An 18,787-nucleotide genomic window follows, 5' to 3' on the forward strand; every position below is an offset into this window, starting at 1 on the left:
GAAATCTATCAGATTTTACCACTGGTAATTTGTAAAGAGAAACTTTTGCTGAAACAAGTAAGATGAGCCATCTAGCATGTAAATGTTCAAGGTCCAGTTTGGGGATAAACATAAAATCATAAGATTTTAGCTCTTCCATGGCCCTGATATGACAGAGAGTGTTTTCCTTGAGAAGAAATAACTAGTTTGGGAGGTATAAGGTAGGGAGTTAGGACAAGGTTTTGTCAAGAGGATCATACATAAGCTATAAAGGTTGAGGGAAAAGATCAGAGTAGGCATGGGCAAGCCTAGACCCAAGTAAGATTTCCATTAAGCATGCTGACAGATTTAGCCAGTAAAATTCAGTTTATTACTTACATAGATGACAAATGTAGGATCACCATGGTGTCAGCTCCTCATGTCCATTGTCTCACTGGGTAACACCGAAACCAAAGAGGCCAGATAATCACAGGCAGCATGAGTGGTAGGGTACCCTGTGGCTGAGGAACAGTGGCCATATGAGGAGAGTACATGGAGGTGGGTTAAAAATAGCTTCGTAGCAGCACCTCCCAAGACTGCCTATATTTCCGTATTCTGGAGGATCATGAGGCATTCTGCCAGGGCTCAGGTGAGCCTGCGGTTGAGCCTTACCTGTGTGAGCTAGGTGGAGACATGTAAGGTTGCCAGGGCATCAGTACAGAGCAGTTCTTCTATGGTAAAGAAGAAATGACAGGGTGAATTAGAACAAACGCATGGAAAAAAAAGTGTTACAACCAATAGTTACAAGTATCTAGGAAATTTGTGTTCTATTGGTCTTAGGATAAGCAGCCTACTTCTATATAGTCGTCTGCTTCTGGAATGTAAAGACATCTTTGACATCCTCACAGTCATTTGGTACCTTCTGAGAAATGTCTTTTTTCTGGTGATCGTATCAGCTTATCCTAGGACACTTGCATTTATGAGTAATATCTTTGTAATATCATCTACCAGGAGTACTTGTATAGTCTTTTATCGAGGCTTTTGTGTTTCTTCCAGAAGACTCAGTTTCTGATCTGTAGCTTGTAACAGGAGCCTTTAGGCAAGCATAAAGAAAAAGCAGAAACTACCTATGGAGGTAAGACTGAATGGTTTAGGTTAAGTTGTTTTAATAGCAGCAATATCAGAATGGGAAAAGTATAATCCTTTACGAAGCAAATCAATTTATAAGGATTTAGCGAGACTTACCTCAGAATAAGAGCATATCATGGACAGTGAGGGCATTGACCAATTTCAGAGTTTTTAATTTATTCCACTGTGTGTTACAATTTTCTCCAGTTGTCTGCAGTGTAGATATTTAAACCTAGAGATATAGTCTTTTAAAACTTAATCATTTTTTAAAATAATAGCTTTATAGAGATAAAATTCACCTTTTTAAAGTATACAATTCACTGTTTTTTTAGGATATTCAGAGTTGTGCAGTCATTACCACTATCTAATTTTAGAACATTTTTAAAAAAAATTTTAGAGCATTTTCATCACTCCAAAAAGAAAAACCCCAAGACCATTGACAGTCACTCCTCATTCCTCCTTCTGATCTACCTGGAAATCCCTAATCTACTTTCTGTCTTTATGGATTTGCCTAAGAGCTATATATTATTTTAAAAATAATTTTGTTGGTTAACTGAACAGTTATTTACATGTCCATAAACATGAATATGCCTTTTCCTAAAAAGGACATAATCACTCTACATTAATGAAAAGTCATCCATATTGAATTGAACTGGGAGCTTCTCTTTTTGACTTATTAAATTTTAAAAAGTATCTTGGGTTTAGTAAACAAAACAGTTTTCATGATGGTGTTGAGCTAATTCAAAATCTAGAGAATGCTAAGCACTCTTAATTATATTATCTCTTCTGTTTTTTATTTTTCACAGAGGTGGATTAGTATCTGATACATTCATAGGTGCTCAATCAAGATAGCTTTATTTTATTTTGGTGACAGAACTAGAATTAGAATCCAGCTGTCCTCCCTGGAAGTCTCCTGTTTCCATTATGCCACACATGCTTTCCGTTTGTGCCCAAAGCTGATTTTGTAGAGCATTTGTAAACAGTTCATGGAAATGGGGATCAATGCTCTTTATTTCCTTTTTCTATCCTATTTCTTATAACCATACATAAGTTCACAAGTTTAAATTTGTTATTGTGTGAATGCTGAAATGGTAAATAGGCTAAGGGAGAAGAAAGAAAAGCAAAATACCTTTCAGCGCTTTTTGTCTAATGACAAATATGAACACCCCATATTTCACAGTTAAAGAATTTATGTAAAGCAGGACATAAATTCATATGCAGCATTTTTAGCTTGAATACTTAGGTATTTAAATAGCTCCAGTCAAAATGTTAAGTATGAATTAGTGATTTTAAGATATAAAAAGATTTATCTTTAAGGAGCTCAAGTTGGAGAAGGGTGGTAAAAGAAAGAATGAATGCCTGTAGGTTTTTTTGGTGCTGTTTAAATTTTGTTATGGTGTAAGTATAGGCAGTAAAGTACACAATTCATAAATGTACAACTTGATGAATTTTTACACATAAATATGTATGTATATGTAATGGTCACCACACAGATCAATATACAGAATATTTCAGCACCTCAGAAGGTTCCTAAGTACCTCTTTTTTGTCAGTTACAACCCTCTAAGAGGTAATCACTATTTTGACTTCTGTCACCATAGGTTAGTTTTGCCTCTTCTTGAAATGCATATAAATGGAATCAAACAGTACTGTCTTGCGTCTAGCTTCTTTTACTCATAATTGTGTCTGTAAGATTCATCCATATTGTGTGTAGCAGTAGCTAATTTTTTTTTTTTTTGCTTTATAGTATTTCATTATATAAATAAAGCACAATTTATCCATTCACCTCTTGATGGGGATTTGGGTGGTTAACAGTTTTTTACTATTGTGACTAACACCGTGAAGAACATTCTTGTGCTTATCTTTTGGTGAATATATGCACTCATTTTTCTTGGGACTTAAGGTTTTATAGTGTTATAAAAGTTCAGAACGTTTTTTGTTAAAACACCAGAATGTCAAGCCTGCCTCACAAGAAATTTTCAAGACTGCCTAAATGGATATACATCTCTTTGATTTTATAATAGAAACTGGGGGAAAGTAACAGTGACTTCACAGCCAGTTTTGGATGTTATGTGCCTGTTCAATAATGCAAGGGTTATGGATACTGTATATTCATTCATTCAGTGAACAGCAGGGAACCATCCTAGGGGTTAGAGATACGGCTATGAAAGACACAATCACATCCTACTTTCCTCAACCAATATGTTCTGGTTATTTGAACATAATGCGTAGAGTGCAGTGATAAAGAAATGAGAATTATTAGGGAAGTACTTAGGGTGAAGCATCTCACCTAAACCTGGGTAGTCAGTGGAAGCATCTTAGAGGAAATGACATCTGAACTGGGTCCAGTAGAATGAACTGCAATTAGCCAGGTGAAGGAAGTGGAGGGTGGGTGTTGAGAAGAGCGGGGCAATGAGAGTTTTTAAGGCAATGTTTAAAGCTTGGAGATGTGAGAAATAGAAAGTAGCTGGGTAAGCAGGGACTCAATTATAAAGGGCCTTTTGGTAATATGGAGTTCTGATGTCATCCTCAGCTCAGAAGGGAATCACTGGTACTGTCCTTTTTATTATGGAAAACTTCAAACACCTATACATTCCACAATTTGAGCAATATTACCAACTCATGACCAATCTTTTTGATACCACTTCCTCCCATGGATAGCTGTGAAGCAAATTTGAGATATATCATCATTGAAGATTTTGAGCAGGAGAGTGACATCAGTTTTTTGCATTTCAGAAATCACATATCCCTTGTAACTTTAAAGTATCTGTACCATAGTTTGGTTGCTTCTCATTTGCTTCCGTCCTACAGACATTTGTCTTTCTGTATTATAGCAGTTAGCATTTTTTCAAACTGTATGGAAACATGATTAAATGCTAAACTTATTTTATATACTTATCTTATGTAGATAGATCATTGTTTAATTTGCCTTGAAAATACTATTAATGAATATTTTGCCTTTATAAGTATAAAAAGGTCATAAACAATATAAAAGTTTGCTTCTAGTTTAGTCTCCATTATAGGAAACATATTAGTATTTGAAAAGTTTGGAATTCAGTTAACGATTTTACTATGAATATTTTTTGCAGATTCAAGTTTAATTAATGATTCTTCTGTAGCTCAGGTTTTGCTCCTTATCTACGTATTGAAATCTGTTTTCTTATTGAAGTTTACTTTGATGGTGAGAATTAATATAGATTACTTTTATTTTAAAGCTAATTATAGTTGTTTACATGACACTAAGTTAAAAATTCCTTCCTGTAGTAAGAATGTTTACTTACTAAAATGTTTTAACCTTTTCTTAAAAGGTGGTTTAGTAGATGGTAACTATTGTAATACCGTGGAATAGCACTGCATTCATGTGTGCATTCATTCATTTGGTGAGAGTCAGTGATCTTAATCCAAATCAGAGGTTGGCAAATTTTTGCTGCTGAGACTGGTTCTTACATTTTTGAAGGATTGTTCCTCAAAAAGGGAGAAGAATTTGCAAAGGAAACCATATGTGGCCTGTAAATATACTACCTGGCCCTTTAAAGGAAAAGTTTGCCATCCCTGATCTAAATGAATGTAACTTGAATCCTTGGCATGTGCTTGTTTTTCTTTTGGAAATATTTCTATAAGATTCATTTTTGAATAACATTTGAAAATAAAAATGTCATCATTTTCTACAGAGAAGATGGCGAATTAGAAGATGGTGAAATAGATGATGCAGGACTTGAAGAAACACAAGAACAGGAAGCAAAAGAGGATGAAAAACAGAAAAATGAAAAAGCCTATAGAAAATCAAGGAAGAAGCACAAGAAGGAAAGAGAGAAGAAAAAATCCAAAAGGAGAAAACGTGAAAAACATAAGGTTAGTTAGAATCTACTTTTAATTCTTTTAGTAAATTTGTATGAAATATAAAATACTGAAAATTAGAAAGTATAAATCAGGGGCGCCTGGGTGGCATAGCGGTTAAGCGTCTGCCTTCGGCTCAGGGCGTTCTGGGATTGAGCCCCACATCAGGCTCCTCCACTATGAGCCTGCTTCTTCCTCTCTCACTCCCCCTGCTTGAGTTCCCTCTCTCGCTGGTTGTCTCTATCTCTGTCAAATAAATAAAAAAATAAGATCTTTAAAAAAAAAAGAAAGTATAAATCATTGCTTATTTTATTATAAAACTAATTGATTAGAGGGGTGCCTGGGTGGCTCAGTCAGCTAAGTGTCTGACTCTGGATTTCAGCTCAGGTCATGACCTTGGGGCATGAGACTGAGCCCTGTGTCAGGCTCCTCACTGGGCATGGAGCCTGCTTAAGATTCTCTCTCTCCCTCTGCCCCTCCACCCCCCCCCAAAACAACTTGTTGATTAGATATTTGTGTGATTAATAAATTTTCTGAACGTGAAGATTTTATGAATTATCTCAAAGATTAAAAAATTAATCAAGGTAACTTTTAATGCAAGTTAAAATAAATCTTTTCTTTTTTTTTAAGATTTTATTTATTTGTCAGAGGGAGAGAGCACAAGCAGGGAGACCTGCAGGCTGAGGGAGAAGGAGGCTCCCTGCTGAGCAAGGAGCCCAACACGGACTGGAGCCCAGACCTGAGCCTAAGGCAGATGTTTAACCAACTGAGCCACCCAGGCATCCCTAAAATAAATCTTTTTAATTAATAGAATTATATGCAAGGATGATAAAAGGTTATGGAAAGTTTTATTCTCTACAAATATAGATTAGCAGCATTGGCATTGTCTGTCCACTTATTTATTTATTCATTCATATGTATGTTCGTGTGCTTGCTGTGGAAATCTCTGTGCTCTATGCTAGGGTTATAGTAATGAGTGAAACAGTCTCTAATAGAGATTACATTGAAATGGGAAAGAGAAAGCAATAAACAAATGAAAAACAAATGTGATCAAGAAAAAAGAGTAGGGTTCTGCGTAGAGAATCATGTAGTTTGGGTAGGGAAGAAGGGACATCTGTGCTGACAGAGAACTCAGGGAAAAGTTGGCATCTGTGGTGGGGTAGTTTTTCAAACTCCCTGGAACTCGCCCGTAAAAACAGAGCAATAAGGATAGCAAAATCAAAAACTCATTGGCAACATCCACAAAAGAGTGAAGTAACAAGTTATCACCACAAACCTTAAAAATACAAATGGAAAAGGCCAAACCACAGACAGCACCAAGACCTGTATAGCATCAGCAACTGTGCATACTGAGGCAGAGGGAAGGTAATGGGCGTTCCAGAAAACAGATTGCCAACAGGTACTCCTCTCAAATGGAGGAGTCCTCACTCCGTGTGGAAAGTCCATGGGCCAAACTGAGAACAGTAGCAGAAAGTGAGAGGGGACTTTACTAGTTTCAATTCACATGTGAGTGTAAGGTGACCACGTGAATTTGGATGGTGCTTGAATGGTCTGGGCCTGAAGAACTCCTAATACTAATCAACCAAATCCCTCTTCTCAGACAGAGTCCTACACTGAGAATATAACTGCTGTCATTAGGATTTAAACTGAAAGGACAGGCATACTAGGGCTGGGCAAGGAAAGAAATAGATTTTAAAAAAGAGGGAAGGGAAAAAGCAAGGCATATCTCAGAAGATACATAGCCATATTTATTAATACTTCATGCAAACAACAGAAGAAATAACCCTAGAAAACAAGATAGGACTATGATACACTCCATGTAAATTATTATTAAAAAAAAAAAAAAAGAGGGACGCCTGGGTGGCTCAGTCAGTTAAGCATCTGCCTTCAGCTCGGGTCATGATCTCCAGGTCCTGGGATCGAGCCCCACATCAGGCTCTCTGCTCAGTGGGGAGCCTGCTTCTCCCTCTCCCTCTGCCCCTCCACCCGGCTTGTGCTTTCTCTCTTGCTCTATCTCAAATAAATTAAAAAATAAAATAAAATAATTTAAGAAAAGAATAATAGAATAATATTCTTTCAGAAGAGAAAGAATTCCCACAAAACATATAAAATATCTAACCTAATATTTCAAAATGATAAAAAAATTTAATAAAGTAATATAAGCTATGATCAAACAGCATAAACACAATTTTGGGGAAATATCCTTTGGTCATCAAGGCAAAAAGACCAAGTCCCTTATTAGGGAAAGAGAATCAGGTTTATATAAAAATTTTTGATATAAATATTTTATGCCAAGAGATAATGATTCCATATGTCATTCCATGACATTTTTTTTAAAGATTTTATTAAACAGAGAGGAGAGCAAGAGAGAGAGCACAAGTAGAGGGAGGAGCAGAGGGAGAGGGAGAAGCAGACTCTCCCATTGAGCCAGGAGCCTGACACAGGGCTCAATCCCAGGACCCTGGGATCATGACCTGAGCCAAAGGCAGACAGTTAACGAACTGAGCCACCCCTGGAATGACATATTTAAATAAGATACGGGCCAAGAATTTTATATCCAGCTAAATACTGACCTTCAGATATAAAGTTGTCAAAACCATATATATATGGGAGAACTCTGGAAATATTGATATCATGAGCCTTCCTGTAGACTCCACCATAGAACAAGTTTAGATAACCAAAATGACTAGTTGAGAGAGAGGATCTACATACAGGTATATATTTCCTTGTAAAACTAAGACTAAATGATGAACATAAGAGCAGTGTATTATTACATACCCGAATATTACAACTATAAAAATTATCAGGAAAACAGAAGAGTATATGGCAAGCAGGATAAGCTTACTGATTGCCTTACGTTTATTAGCTCACAGTAAAAGGATGTTGCTTCACATTGTCATCCTGGGAATGAAAAAGGAAGGAGAAGAGGTTAGTGCTGAACTTTACTATTGGTCCTGTTAGTAAAGAAAGAGTATGCAAAGAAGGGACAGGGACTAAAGTTATTAGAAAAAGGTTGTGTGAAAGAAATAATTGAGGGACACTTGGGTGGCTCAGTTGGTTGAGCGTCAGACTCTTGATTCAGCTCAGGTCTTGATCTCAGGGTTGTGAGTTCAAGCCCCGCATTGGGTTCCATTCCGGGCATGGAGCCTACTTATAAATGAATGAATGAATGAATGAATGGTAAAATAATTTAAACAAAAACACAAACCTTTCTAAATACCAAAATGTATACTCCCCAATGATGCAAAATCCAACTCTAAGCTGTGTATAAGAGAAGGGTTTAAAAAATGGGTAAAGCTATGCCAGGCAAATGCAAAGAAGGAAAAGGCAGGAGTCATATTGTTGTGGGGTGCCTGGGTGGCTGAGTTGATTAAGTGTCTGCCTTCGGCTCAGGTCATGATCTTGGGGTCCTGGGATCAAGCCCTGAGTCAGGCTCCCTGCTCAGCGGGGAGTTTACTTGTCCCTCTCCCTCTGCCCCTCCCCCCTGCTCATGCTCTGACTCTGTCTCTCTCTCTCAAATAAATAAAATCTTAAGAAAAAAAAGTCATAACGTTGATATCTGAAAAAGTGAAAATTAGTTCAAAAAGGCATTGAAAGAAACAAGAAGGACATTTTATGATGTTAAAGGCTATAATTCACGATGAAGTATAAGTTGGTAATATTTTATATGCCCCCAAACAGCAACTTTTGTAAAGCAAGAACTATAGGAACTGTAAGAAGAAATAAGAATGCACTAATGACAGGAGATATACCAGTATGCCTCTCTTAACCCAAAGAGATCAATCAAGTGGATGAAAAGGTGGTGAGAATATTAAAGAGAGATTATATAGTGAGCTCTGAATCCTGAGAATACATCTGTGTCTCATCTTTATGGCCATGCAGTAGGCTTTATAAGCTCCAATTACTTTGATACAGAGTGGAAGTGTTACAAAGAGCAATGTCAAACACAATACACTAAAATTAGATATTACTAATAAAGTCAAAAAACAAAATGTCTTTTTGCTTTGTAATCCAAATACCTGCTATAAATAGCCTGTGGAACACAGGGGAAACAGATAAAAACTTCAGAATTTCGTGAAAATAATGATAAAATCTTGATGTGTAAGTACCAACAGGACATAGCTAAAGCAATTATCAGGAGAAAAATTAAGAGTATTACAGTAATAAATGCTAGAAAGTAGCAAATCAAAACAAAAACAAACAGGAAGGACTTCTAATTAAATTACAAGCAGAACTTAATGAATTAAAATGAAAAACCACTAGTTAGTAAAAAAAAGATCAATAATATATATAAATCATTGGCCAGACTAATCAAGAAAAAGGGGCACCTGGCTGGCTCAGTCAGTGGAACATGGGACTCTTCATCCTGGGGTGTGAGTTTGAGCTCCATGTTGGGTGAGCTTAAGAAAAAAAGAAAAGAAAAAAGGGAAAAGCAAAAATAAAGTTCAGTATGTTGAAGCTAAGAACTTTCAAAACCATCAAGTCCCATCTTCTTTTTAACAGCCTTTCCTTTGTGTATCTTCTTTGGCAGATATATACTTTCAGCATTTTTCCTGATAATCTTAACTAGATCACTAGACACAATTTCTACTTATCATATTACTGAATGTAGCTGTGTCGTGCAACTTTCTGCCACTGCATAATGAGATTTCCGTTTTTCTGGTTTTAATAAGATATCCCACTTTCCTTTAAGTTGCTTCAAAGGTCAGAATTTTACTAACAATCATTCAAGGTAGTTTATTTATTTATTTATTTAAAGATTTATGTATTTGAGAGAGAGAGCGCACACATGTGCACGAGTTGGGGGAGGGGAAGAGGCAGAGAGAGAATCCCAAGCAGACTGCCTGATGAGCATGGAGCCTGACACGGGGCTCGATCTCATGACCTATGAAATCATGACCCAGGAGGAAACCAAGAGTTGGTTGCCTAACCCACTTTTTAAATTATTATTATTATTATTATTTTTTGTATCTGTACACCCAATGTGGGGCTTGAACTCATGACCTGAAGATTAAGAGTTGCGTATTCCACCCACTGAGCTAGCCCGGCGCCCCTCATTTGAGGCGGTTTAGACTTTCACTAATACTCTCCTCAAAGTCCTTCCAGTTTCTATCCACTGCCTGTTTCCAAAAGCCCTCCTACCTTTTAGATATTTCTTATGGAAGCACAGCGTTTCCAGACACCAAAATCTTATTAGTTAACTATTGCTGCACAACATTACCCCAAACTTAGAAGCTTAAAAAAACAGAAATTTATTTCCAGTTTTTGTGGGTCAGGAATCTGGGTGCAGCATAACCAGGTGATTCTGGCTCAGCTTTTCTCATGGGGTTGCAATCCTCTCAAGGCTTGACTGAGGGAGGATCCTTTTCCATGTTCACTCACATGGCTCTTGGCAGACCTCAGTTCCTAACCGTGTGGACCTCTCTACAGACTGCCTCAGTGTCCTCATGATGTTATCTGGCTTCGCCCAAAACAGGTGAACCATAAGTGAGAGAGAACAAGAGAGAGCACCCAAGATGAAAGCTATAGTCTTTTTTATAACCTAATCTCAGCAGTGATATACCATCTCTCCTGACCTATTCTATTTACTAGCTATTTTTAATGCAGTCCAGTGGCTAATTCAGGTTAATAATTACTCAACTTCTTTTTTTAAGATATTTATTTATTTATTTATTTATTTATTTATTTATTTATTTAAGAGAGAGAGAGAGCCTGTGTGAGAGCAGGGGGTGGGGCAGAAGGTGAAGGAGAGGCAATCTCGAGTAGACTTCTCGCTGAGCAAGGAACCCCATGTGGGGCTCAATCTCACAACCCTGAGGTCATGACCGGAGCCAAAACCAAGAGTCGGACACTTAACCCTGACTGAGCCACCCAGGCACCCTGTCACATATATATATTTTTTGATAATAGTCTTCTTAATGGCTTCTTAAAGTCCGTATGTTTTCTTAGCCTCACTGTTTTGGAATAATCTTAAGAAACTTCTACCTTAAGCAGAACCTTCTCTTCTCTGGTGGTTTTTCAGTACAGTGTCTTCGTTTGAGCTTCTTAATCAAGTCTTATTCCTTTAGTGATCTTCAAGTGAAAATTTTCCTTTGAGCTGGAGCCGACTTCTGCTATTGACTCAGTAAACTTGGCTTTTAAATGGACAATGCTTTGAGGCGCCTGACCAGCTCAGTCCACAGAGCACATCTCTTGATCTCGGGGTCATGAGTTCAAGCCCTGCATTGGGCATGGAGCCTACTTAAAAAAAGAGAGAGAGAGAGAGAAATGGACAATATTTATTTCAAACCCTGACCAACAAATATTAGATAAGCTTGAAGCATTTCATAGCATAATTATAAAAAGATTTCTTCATATCACCTATCAAATCAGCAAAAACAGAAATAATACCACCAAAAAACTAAACCTGAGAACATTTAAGAACAAATGGAAGAAAAGTTTGTCTTTCTTAAAAGAGCCTGTAGGAATGGAGTAGAGGAAGACATCCTTCTACTGTGAAAATATCAGAGTTCAATTTAGTTCAGCAAATTTTTACTGAGTCAGTATCTTCACTGATAAGAACTTAAGAATTCTTTAAAGAGAGTGCTTACCCTGAGAAGGTAATTATTTTGACTCAATGGAGATACGGTGACTTTTTTGGGGAAGTGCCTTCATACTTTAAATAGCTTACTCTTGATATTTACTAATCATTATTAGTTACTTGTGGTTTCCATTTCACTTTTGTTCGATTTTGTGGGTTGGATTTATATCACATTTATAATTTGGTGTGTTTGGGTATCTTTTAGCTTTAGGGTACTTATGAAAAGAATAAGAATTCTAAAGCCATGTTAGGTAAAAGTAATTAATTCATACTCTACTTATGTTCTATGATCCTCTTTGAAGATCTAATTTTATTCTTTTAAGATTAACTTTAAGATCACTTTTGAGCATAGAGGGGCACAAGTCCTTGGACCACAGGGATGATGAAGAGAATGCTGCCATGAGGAAAAGATATAATTTTCCTCAGAAAATTTTAGAGAAGTTGTAGTGGTGGCTTTTGGAGCAACTATTTTTTGGTTAATACTTCAGAACCTACTAGCATATTACAGTCTATTGGTTGGCACTTCTGGCTGAAACAAGCCTATCTAGTTACTAAAGTTTCTTCCTTTTGCAAATATAACTATTTGTTTTTTCCTTTCTTTTAGCATAATTCTCCATCTAGTGATGATAGTTCAGACTACAGCCTTGATTCAGATGTCGAACATACAGAAAGTTCCCACAAAAAAAGAGCTGGTTTCTACAGGGATTATGACATTCCATTTTCTCAGGTATTGCCTTTTTTAAAAAAATGTGATCAAATATACATTAATATAAAATTTACCATTTTAACCATTTTTCAACATACAATTCAGTGGCATTAAGTATATTCACAATGTTGTGTACCCATCACCACTATCCATTTCTAGAACTTTTTCATCATCCCAAACAGAATCTGCGTACCCATCAAATGATAACACCCCACTTCTCCCTCCCCACCAGCCCCCGGTAACTGCTATTCTACTTTGTCTCTATGAATTTGCCTACTCTATAGGCATATAGGTGGAATCATACTATATTTGTCTTTTTCTGTCTGGCTTATTTCATTTATCATAATTTTTGAAGGTTCATCTGGCATGTATCAGAATTTCATTCCTTTTTAAGGCTGGATAATATTCCATCGTATGTGTGCACCATATTTTGTTTGTGTGGTCCTCTGTTGTTGGACGCATGGATTGCTTCCACCTTTTGACTATTGTGAATAATGCTGCTTATGTACATGGGTGGATGACATCTCTTCAAGACCCTGCTTTCAGTTCCTTGGAACATATACCTAAGACTGGAATTGCTGGGTCATATAGTAATCCTGTGTTTAATTTTCTGAGGAACTGCCAAGATGTTTCCCATAATGGCTACAATTTTACATTCCCACCACAATACATGAGGTTTTCCGGTTTCTCCATATCCTTGCCAAACTTGTTATTTTCTGAGGGGGTTTTTTGCTTTGTTTTGCTTTGGGTTTTATTTTATTTATTTATTTTATAATAGTCTTCCTAAAGGGTGTGAAATGACATTTCATTGTGGTTTTGAGGTATTGCCTTTTATTTATTGATTTTTAAGATTTTATTTATTTGAGAGAGAGAGAAAGCGAGAGAGCACAAGCAGGGGAAGGGTAGGGGTAGAAGCAGACTCCCCGTTGAGCAGGGAGCCCAACGTGGGACTCCATCGCACGACCTGTGCTGAAGGCAAATGCTTAACTGACTAAGCCACTCAGGTACCTCTTTTAAGGGTAAAATAAAATTTTCAGTTTTATTCTTTGCCTTCTGATATTTTGAAAAAACGTTTTATATTTTTCAGTATAGAAAAAGAGACTTATATAGATGCATGCTATAAATTTTACTTTGAAAATCATACATCATATATTAGATTGCTAGGGTCGTAACAAAATACTGCAGACTAGTGGTTTAAACAACAAAAGTTTATTTTCTAGTAGTCTGGTGGCTAGAAGTGCCAGATCAAGATGCCAACAGGGTTGGTATCCTTTGAGGACCATAAGGGAAAGATCTGTTTAGCCTTTTCTCCCAGGCTTGTAGATGGCTAGCGTCTTGCTGCTTTGTCCTCCAACGGTCATTCTGCTGTGCATGCACACCCCTGGTGTCTCTCTGTGTGTCCGATGCCCTCTTATAAGGACATCAGTCAGATTAGATCAGAGCCCACCCCAGCAACCTCATTTTAACTTCATCACCTCTTTAAAGGCCTATCTCCAAATGCAGTTACATTCTGATCCCCCTATTGGGGGTTAGGGCTTTCACATATGAACTTTGTGACATCTACCTTTTTAAGTGCAGAAATTATTTGAAGTGTTTTAAATAGAAAAGAATTAAAACCACATGATATACTTTATATCTTTCTCAGACATGTTGTACTGTATAAACGGTCTTCAGTATAAATAGTATTTTGTGCTAGAAAAATCATGATGCTCTCAGGAACACTGGGGAATATTCAGATCAACCTGCACCTATCTGAAAAACCGCAAACTTTCTGAGTTCTGGTTTCTGCCAATCTGTCAATATGCTTGTGTACAGAGTTCCATTCGTTTTCCTAATTTGGTGTTCCTAATCTCTTGTGAGCTTAGAAAACAAAATACTGTGTGTGTTCGAGTTCTTTCATTGCCGTCTGTTTTTCTATTGCCTTCTTTATAGTTGAGGTTGCTCAGTAAGTAACTATTGAATAAATGAAGTTTATTATCATATCTTCTTTTAAAATTTGAAAAGAATTATACTCTAGTTAATAATTTTATTGAGTTAGGTGAATGTATTTGTATATTCAGTGTGTCTGCTGACTTTGGAGTAAATGGAGCTGCCATTTCTCAGAACATTGTAACAGCTATTCATTAGAATTATTTTTACTAATGACAAAATTTTTAAATATATCAAGCACTGATGTGGTACCTAAATTTCATCATTTGCAGGTAGATTTATTTTTTAGAAATAATCAAAAGTGGGGCGCCTGGGTGGCTCAGTCGTTAAGCATCTGTCTTCGGCTCAGGTCATGATCCCAGCCCTCTGGGATTGAGCCCTGCATCGGGCTCCCTGCTCAGCAGGAAGCCTGCTTCTCCCTCTCCCACTCCCCCTGCTTGTGTTCCCTCTCTCGCTGCCTCTCTCTCTGTCAAATAAATAAATAAAATCTTAAAAAAAAAAAGAAATAATCAAAAGTTGTTTAGAGACTATTTCAAACAATCAAAAAATGCTCAGAATGATCATCACTATTTCAGATAGCAAAGCAGTTGAAAATACCAAATAATGAGATTTATAAGCTCTTGATTCATAAGCTGCCATAAAAGTTGTTCCAGAAGAGGAGGTATAGAATATTTTAAAACAGTGGCAGAAGTATTTTAATAAATATATAGCCTTATATGGGGGCTACTCTGAAGGACAAAATCAGTTGTATGTATACACATTACATTTGTTTTAACTGACTCATATTTTCTTAAACATTCTAGTTATTTATTGTCATTATACTATTATATATCGCTACAAATACAATGTAATTATTTTTGTTTCAAAAACTCAGTTAAAGAAATTAAGAAAAGAAAAGGGATGGTATTTTATATTTACCCACATTTCACTTCCAGTGCTCTTTGTTCCTTTGTGTAGATCTGAATTTCCATCTGGTATCATTTTTTTAAACCTAAAGTACTTAGTCTTTATTTAGCATTGTTTGTGGTGCAGTTTCACTGTCAATAAAATCTCTTAGCTTTTATATATTGGGAAACTGTTTGTTATTTTTAATAACTTTTAATTTTGTCGTAATGACTTGTAGAAAAGTTCCAAAAATGGTGCAAAGAATTCCTGTATATCTTTCACCCAGATTCCCAGAATGTTAACATTTTACTGCATATGCTTTGTTTTATCCTTTACCTTTCTTTTCTCCTCTTCTCTTTAGAGGACCTAATTTGCCGTTAAATCCATCTATTAAGTTCTTTTTTTTTTTTTTTAAAGAATTTATTTATTTATTTGACAGAGAGAGAGACAGCCAGCGAGAGAGGGAACACAAGCAGGGGGAGTAGGAGAGGAAGAAGCAGGCTCCCAGCGGAGGAGCCTGATACGGGGCTCGATCCCATAACGCCGGGATCACGCCCTGAGCCGAAGGCAGACGCTTAACCGCTGTGCCACCCAGGCGCCCCCATCTATTAAGTTCTTAATTCCCATGTTTGTATTTTTCAAACCTAGAAATTTAATTTTTTTTCAAATCTTCAGAGTAATTTTATAGTTCCCAGTTTGCTGCTAAAATTCTCATGTCATTTACTTGAAAATAACAAGCGCAGATATTTTAAAATCTGTGTCACGTGAATTTCAATAGCTGGAGTCTGTTTCTTTTTCTTTTCTTTTAAGATTTTATTTATTTATTTGACAGAGACAGCCAATGAGAGAGGGAGGGAACACAAGCAGGGGGAGTGGGAGAGGAAGAGGAAGAAGCAGGCTCATAGCGAGGAGCCTGACGTGGGGCTCGATCCCATAACCCTGGGGTCACGCCCTCCTGAGCTGAAGGCAGACGCTTAACTGCTGTGCCACCCAGGCGCCCCTGGAGTCTCTTTCTATTACTGGTTGCTTTTAGCTGGTCCTCTTTCTGATCTTGTCTCCTCATATGACTAGGTTTTTTTGTTTGCTTTTTGTATTGTGTGCTGAGCATTGTGTTTGCAAAATATGGTGCATTTTGTAAAAATTATATGAGGCCTGGGATGATATTAATTTCCTCCAGAGAGGATTTTTACTTGCTCCTGACAAATTTTTAGTGACCTTTACAAACTTTATTCCAACTTCAGGGTTTGAAACTCTTCTTGGCCACCCAGATGATAGATTGGACTGTAGTCTCTGATCCATGTTTTGAGATTGACCCAAAATTGATGGGTGGGGGTTACTAAGGCTTCTACTTTTTCTAGACTCTGGATTTCTCCTTTTGTTCCCATAGATTAGAGGGGTAGTCAGAAGTGCTTTTGAACCTTTCATTTGATTTTTCATGTCAGGCTGATGCTTTCAGAGCAAAAACCGCTCCAGATGCTGCTCATTTCTCACGATTTTCATCTCCTCCATGGATATTAATGGTCCAGTAATCCCTCACACATTTGATAGCTCTCTGATGTTTACAGTGGATTTAAAAAAATATTGTGTCTATCTTTTGTACATTTTTTAGGAGGAGAACTGATTGGAATTATTTAGTCTGCTAGGAGAAAAGAAATTTCAGTACCATTTCCTCCACATATGTTTTAGAGTTGACTCACTGAGATTAGAAAATACCCTAAGTACATCCTAAAAATCCTGTTTTCCTAGATAACAAATGTCTGCTGTATAACTTCTATAATTTAGGCCAAAAAGAGACGATAGTATTAACATCTAGCTACTAAATTTGAGGAGTTAGTATATCTTCCCTTTTCTTCATCCTTATTCAAAGGCTCCCATTCCCTTATTTCATGTTTATAGTGATCATTGTGGGACCAGTTTCCATTTTACAGAAACCAGTCTGTCCTGTAGGCCCTCTGGCCAGGAATCTAGCCTGATAATCAGTCAGCAAAGTGATTGGAGAAACTGTATCCTTTGGTAGAACTTACAGGCTTTTTCATTTCTGTTATATTCTTGCAGGAAGGCTTTAAAAAATACTTGCTAGATCCTTGCTGATGAATGCATTTTGTTCATTCCAAATGATGGACATGTGAAGCATGAGATATTCTCCTAGAAAACTGGGGCTGCTCCTGTAATGTCATCCATTTAGTGCTTCGTGAAACTAGCACTGCATGGGTGATGCCCAGACCCAAATATTAGAGTCTCTGACTGCAGAAGGAGCCCTGGGAGGAGGGGAGGTTTGCATCATTAGGGGGCTATTAGGAATATCCGCAGTTAGGAAAACTAGCTAGGGGAATAAATAGAAAGTTTAGGGGTAATTCTATTTTAAAAAGTAGGAATATGGAGATTATTTTTGTAAAAGCTATGAAAAATCAGAGAATTAAATTATTAAGAATTAAAAGGTTTGGGGGCACCTGGGTGACTCAATTGGTTAAGCGTCTGCCTTCGGCTCAGGTCATGATCCGGGATCCTGTGATCGAGCCCTTCGTTGGGCTCTCTGCTTGGCTGGGAGCCCGCTTCTCCCTCTCCTTCTGCCTGCCGCTCTGCCTGCTTATGCTCTCTCTCTCTCTGTCAAATAAATAAATAAAATCTTTAAAAAAAAAAGAATTAAAAGTTTTGGGGGTGTATGGGTGTTTCAGTCAGTTAAGCATCCGACTCTTAATCTTAGCTCAGATCTTGATCCTCAGGGTTGTGAATTTAAGCCCCCCATTGGGCTCTATGCTGGGCATGGAGTCTGCTTAAAAAAAAAAAAAAGAATTAAAAGTTATAACAAGCATCTAATCTGCAGAGAAAAGTTCATACTCATTAAAGAGTGCTCTTTAGTCCTAGATTATTGAAATATATCCTTGAAGCATTAATAGAATCACATTTTTGGGGATTATTTGTTTTTTGGTGTTGAGTTGATTAAGTTCTTTACATATTTTGGATGCTGACCCTTTATCAAATATGTCATTTGCAGATATATTCTCCCATTCAGTAGATTGGCTTTTAGTTTTGCTAGTTGTTTCCTTTGCTGAGCAGAAGCTTTTTATTTTGAGGTAGTCCCAATAGTTTATTTTTGCTTTTGTTTCCCCTGTCTCAAGAGACACATCTAGAAAGATGTACAGCCAATGTTGGGGAAATTACTACCTGTGGCCTCTTCTAGGATTTTTATGGTTTCAGGTCTCACATTTAGGTCCTTAATCCGTTTTGAGTTTGTTTTTGTGTATGGTGTAAGAAAGTGGTACAATTTCATTCTTTTGCATGTATCTGTCCAATTTTCCCAACACCATTTGTTGAAAAGACTTTTTCTTTTTTCTCTTTTAAAAAGATTATTTATTTATTTATTTATTTATTTATTTGAGAGAGAGAAAAAGCAGAATAAGCAGGAGAGAACACAGTGGGGGAGGAGGGTAGAGGGAGAGGGAGAAGTAGACTCCACACTGAGCAGGGAGCCCCAACATGGGGCTCGATCCGAGGACCCTGGGATCATGACCCGAGTCAAAGGCAGACACTTAACTGACTGAGCCACCCAGGTGCCCTGAGACTGTCTTTTTCCCATTACATATTCTTGCCTCCTTTGTCAAAGATTGATTGACCATATAATTGTGGGGCTATTTCTGGGCTTTCTATTCTGTCCCATTGATCTATGTGTCTGTTTTTGTGCTAGTACCATACTGTTTTGATTACTGCAGCTTTGTAATATAACTTGAAGTCTGGAATTGTGATACCTCCAGTTTTGTTTTTCTT

At 37.1% G+C, this 18,787-nt stretch overlaps 1 protein-coding gene across 1 annotated transcript in view; it reads left to right on the top strand.

Moving 5' to 3' along the window:
• Positions 1 to 18,787, top strand: part of ZC3H6 (zinc finger CCCH-type containing 6) — a 60,254-nt gene that overhangs the window by 19,859 nt on the left and 21,608 nt on the right. The window contains exons 2-3 of the mRNA XM_040623201.1: positions 4,757 to 4,937; positions 12,107 to 12,229. Of these exons, the coding sequence (XP_040479135.1) occupies positions 4,757 to 4,937; positions 12,107 to 12,229 (304 nt within the window). The remainder of the gene's footprint in view (positions 1 to 4,756; positions 4,938 to 12,106; positions 12,230 to 18,787) is intronic.

The sequence above is a fragment of the Ursus maritimus genome, unplaced genomic scaffold (assembly GCF_017311325.1).
Source record: "Ursus maritimus isolate PB19 unplaced genomic scaffold, ASM1731132v1 scaffold_6, whole genome shotgun sequence".
Lineage (NCBI taxonomy): Eukaryota > Metazoa > Chordata > Mammalia > Carnivora > Ursidae > Ursus > Ursus maritimus.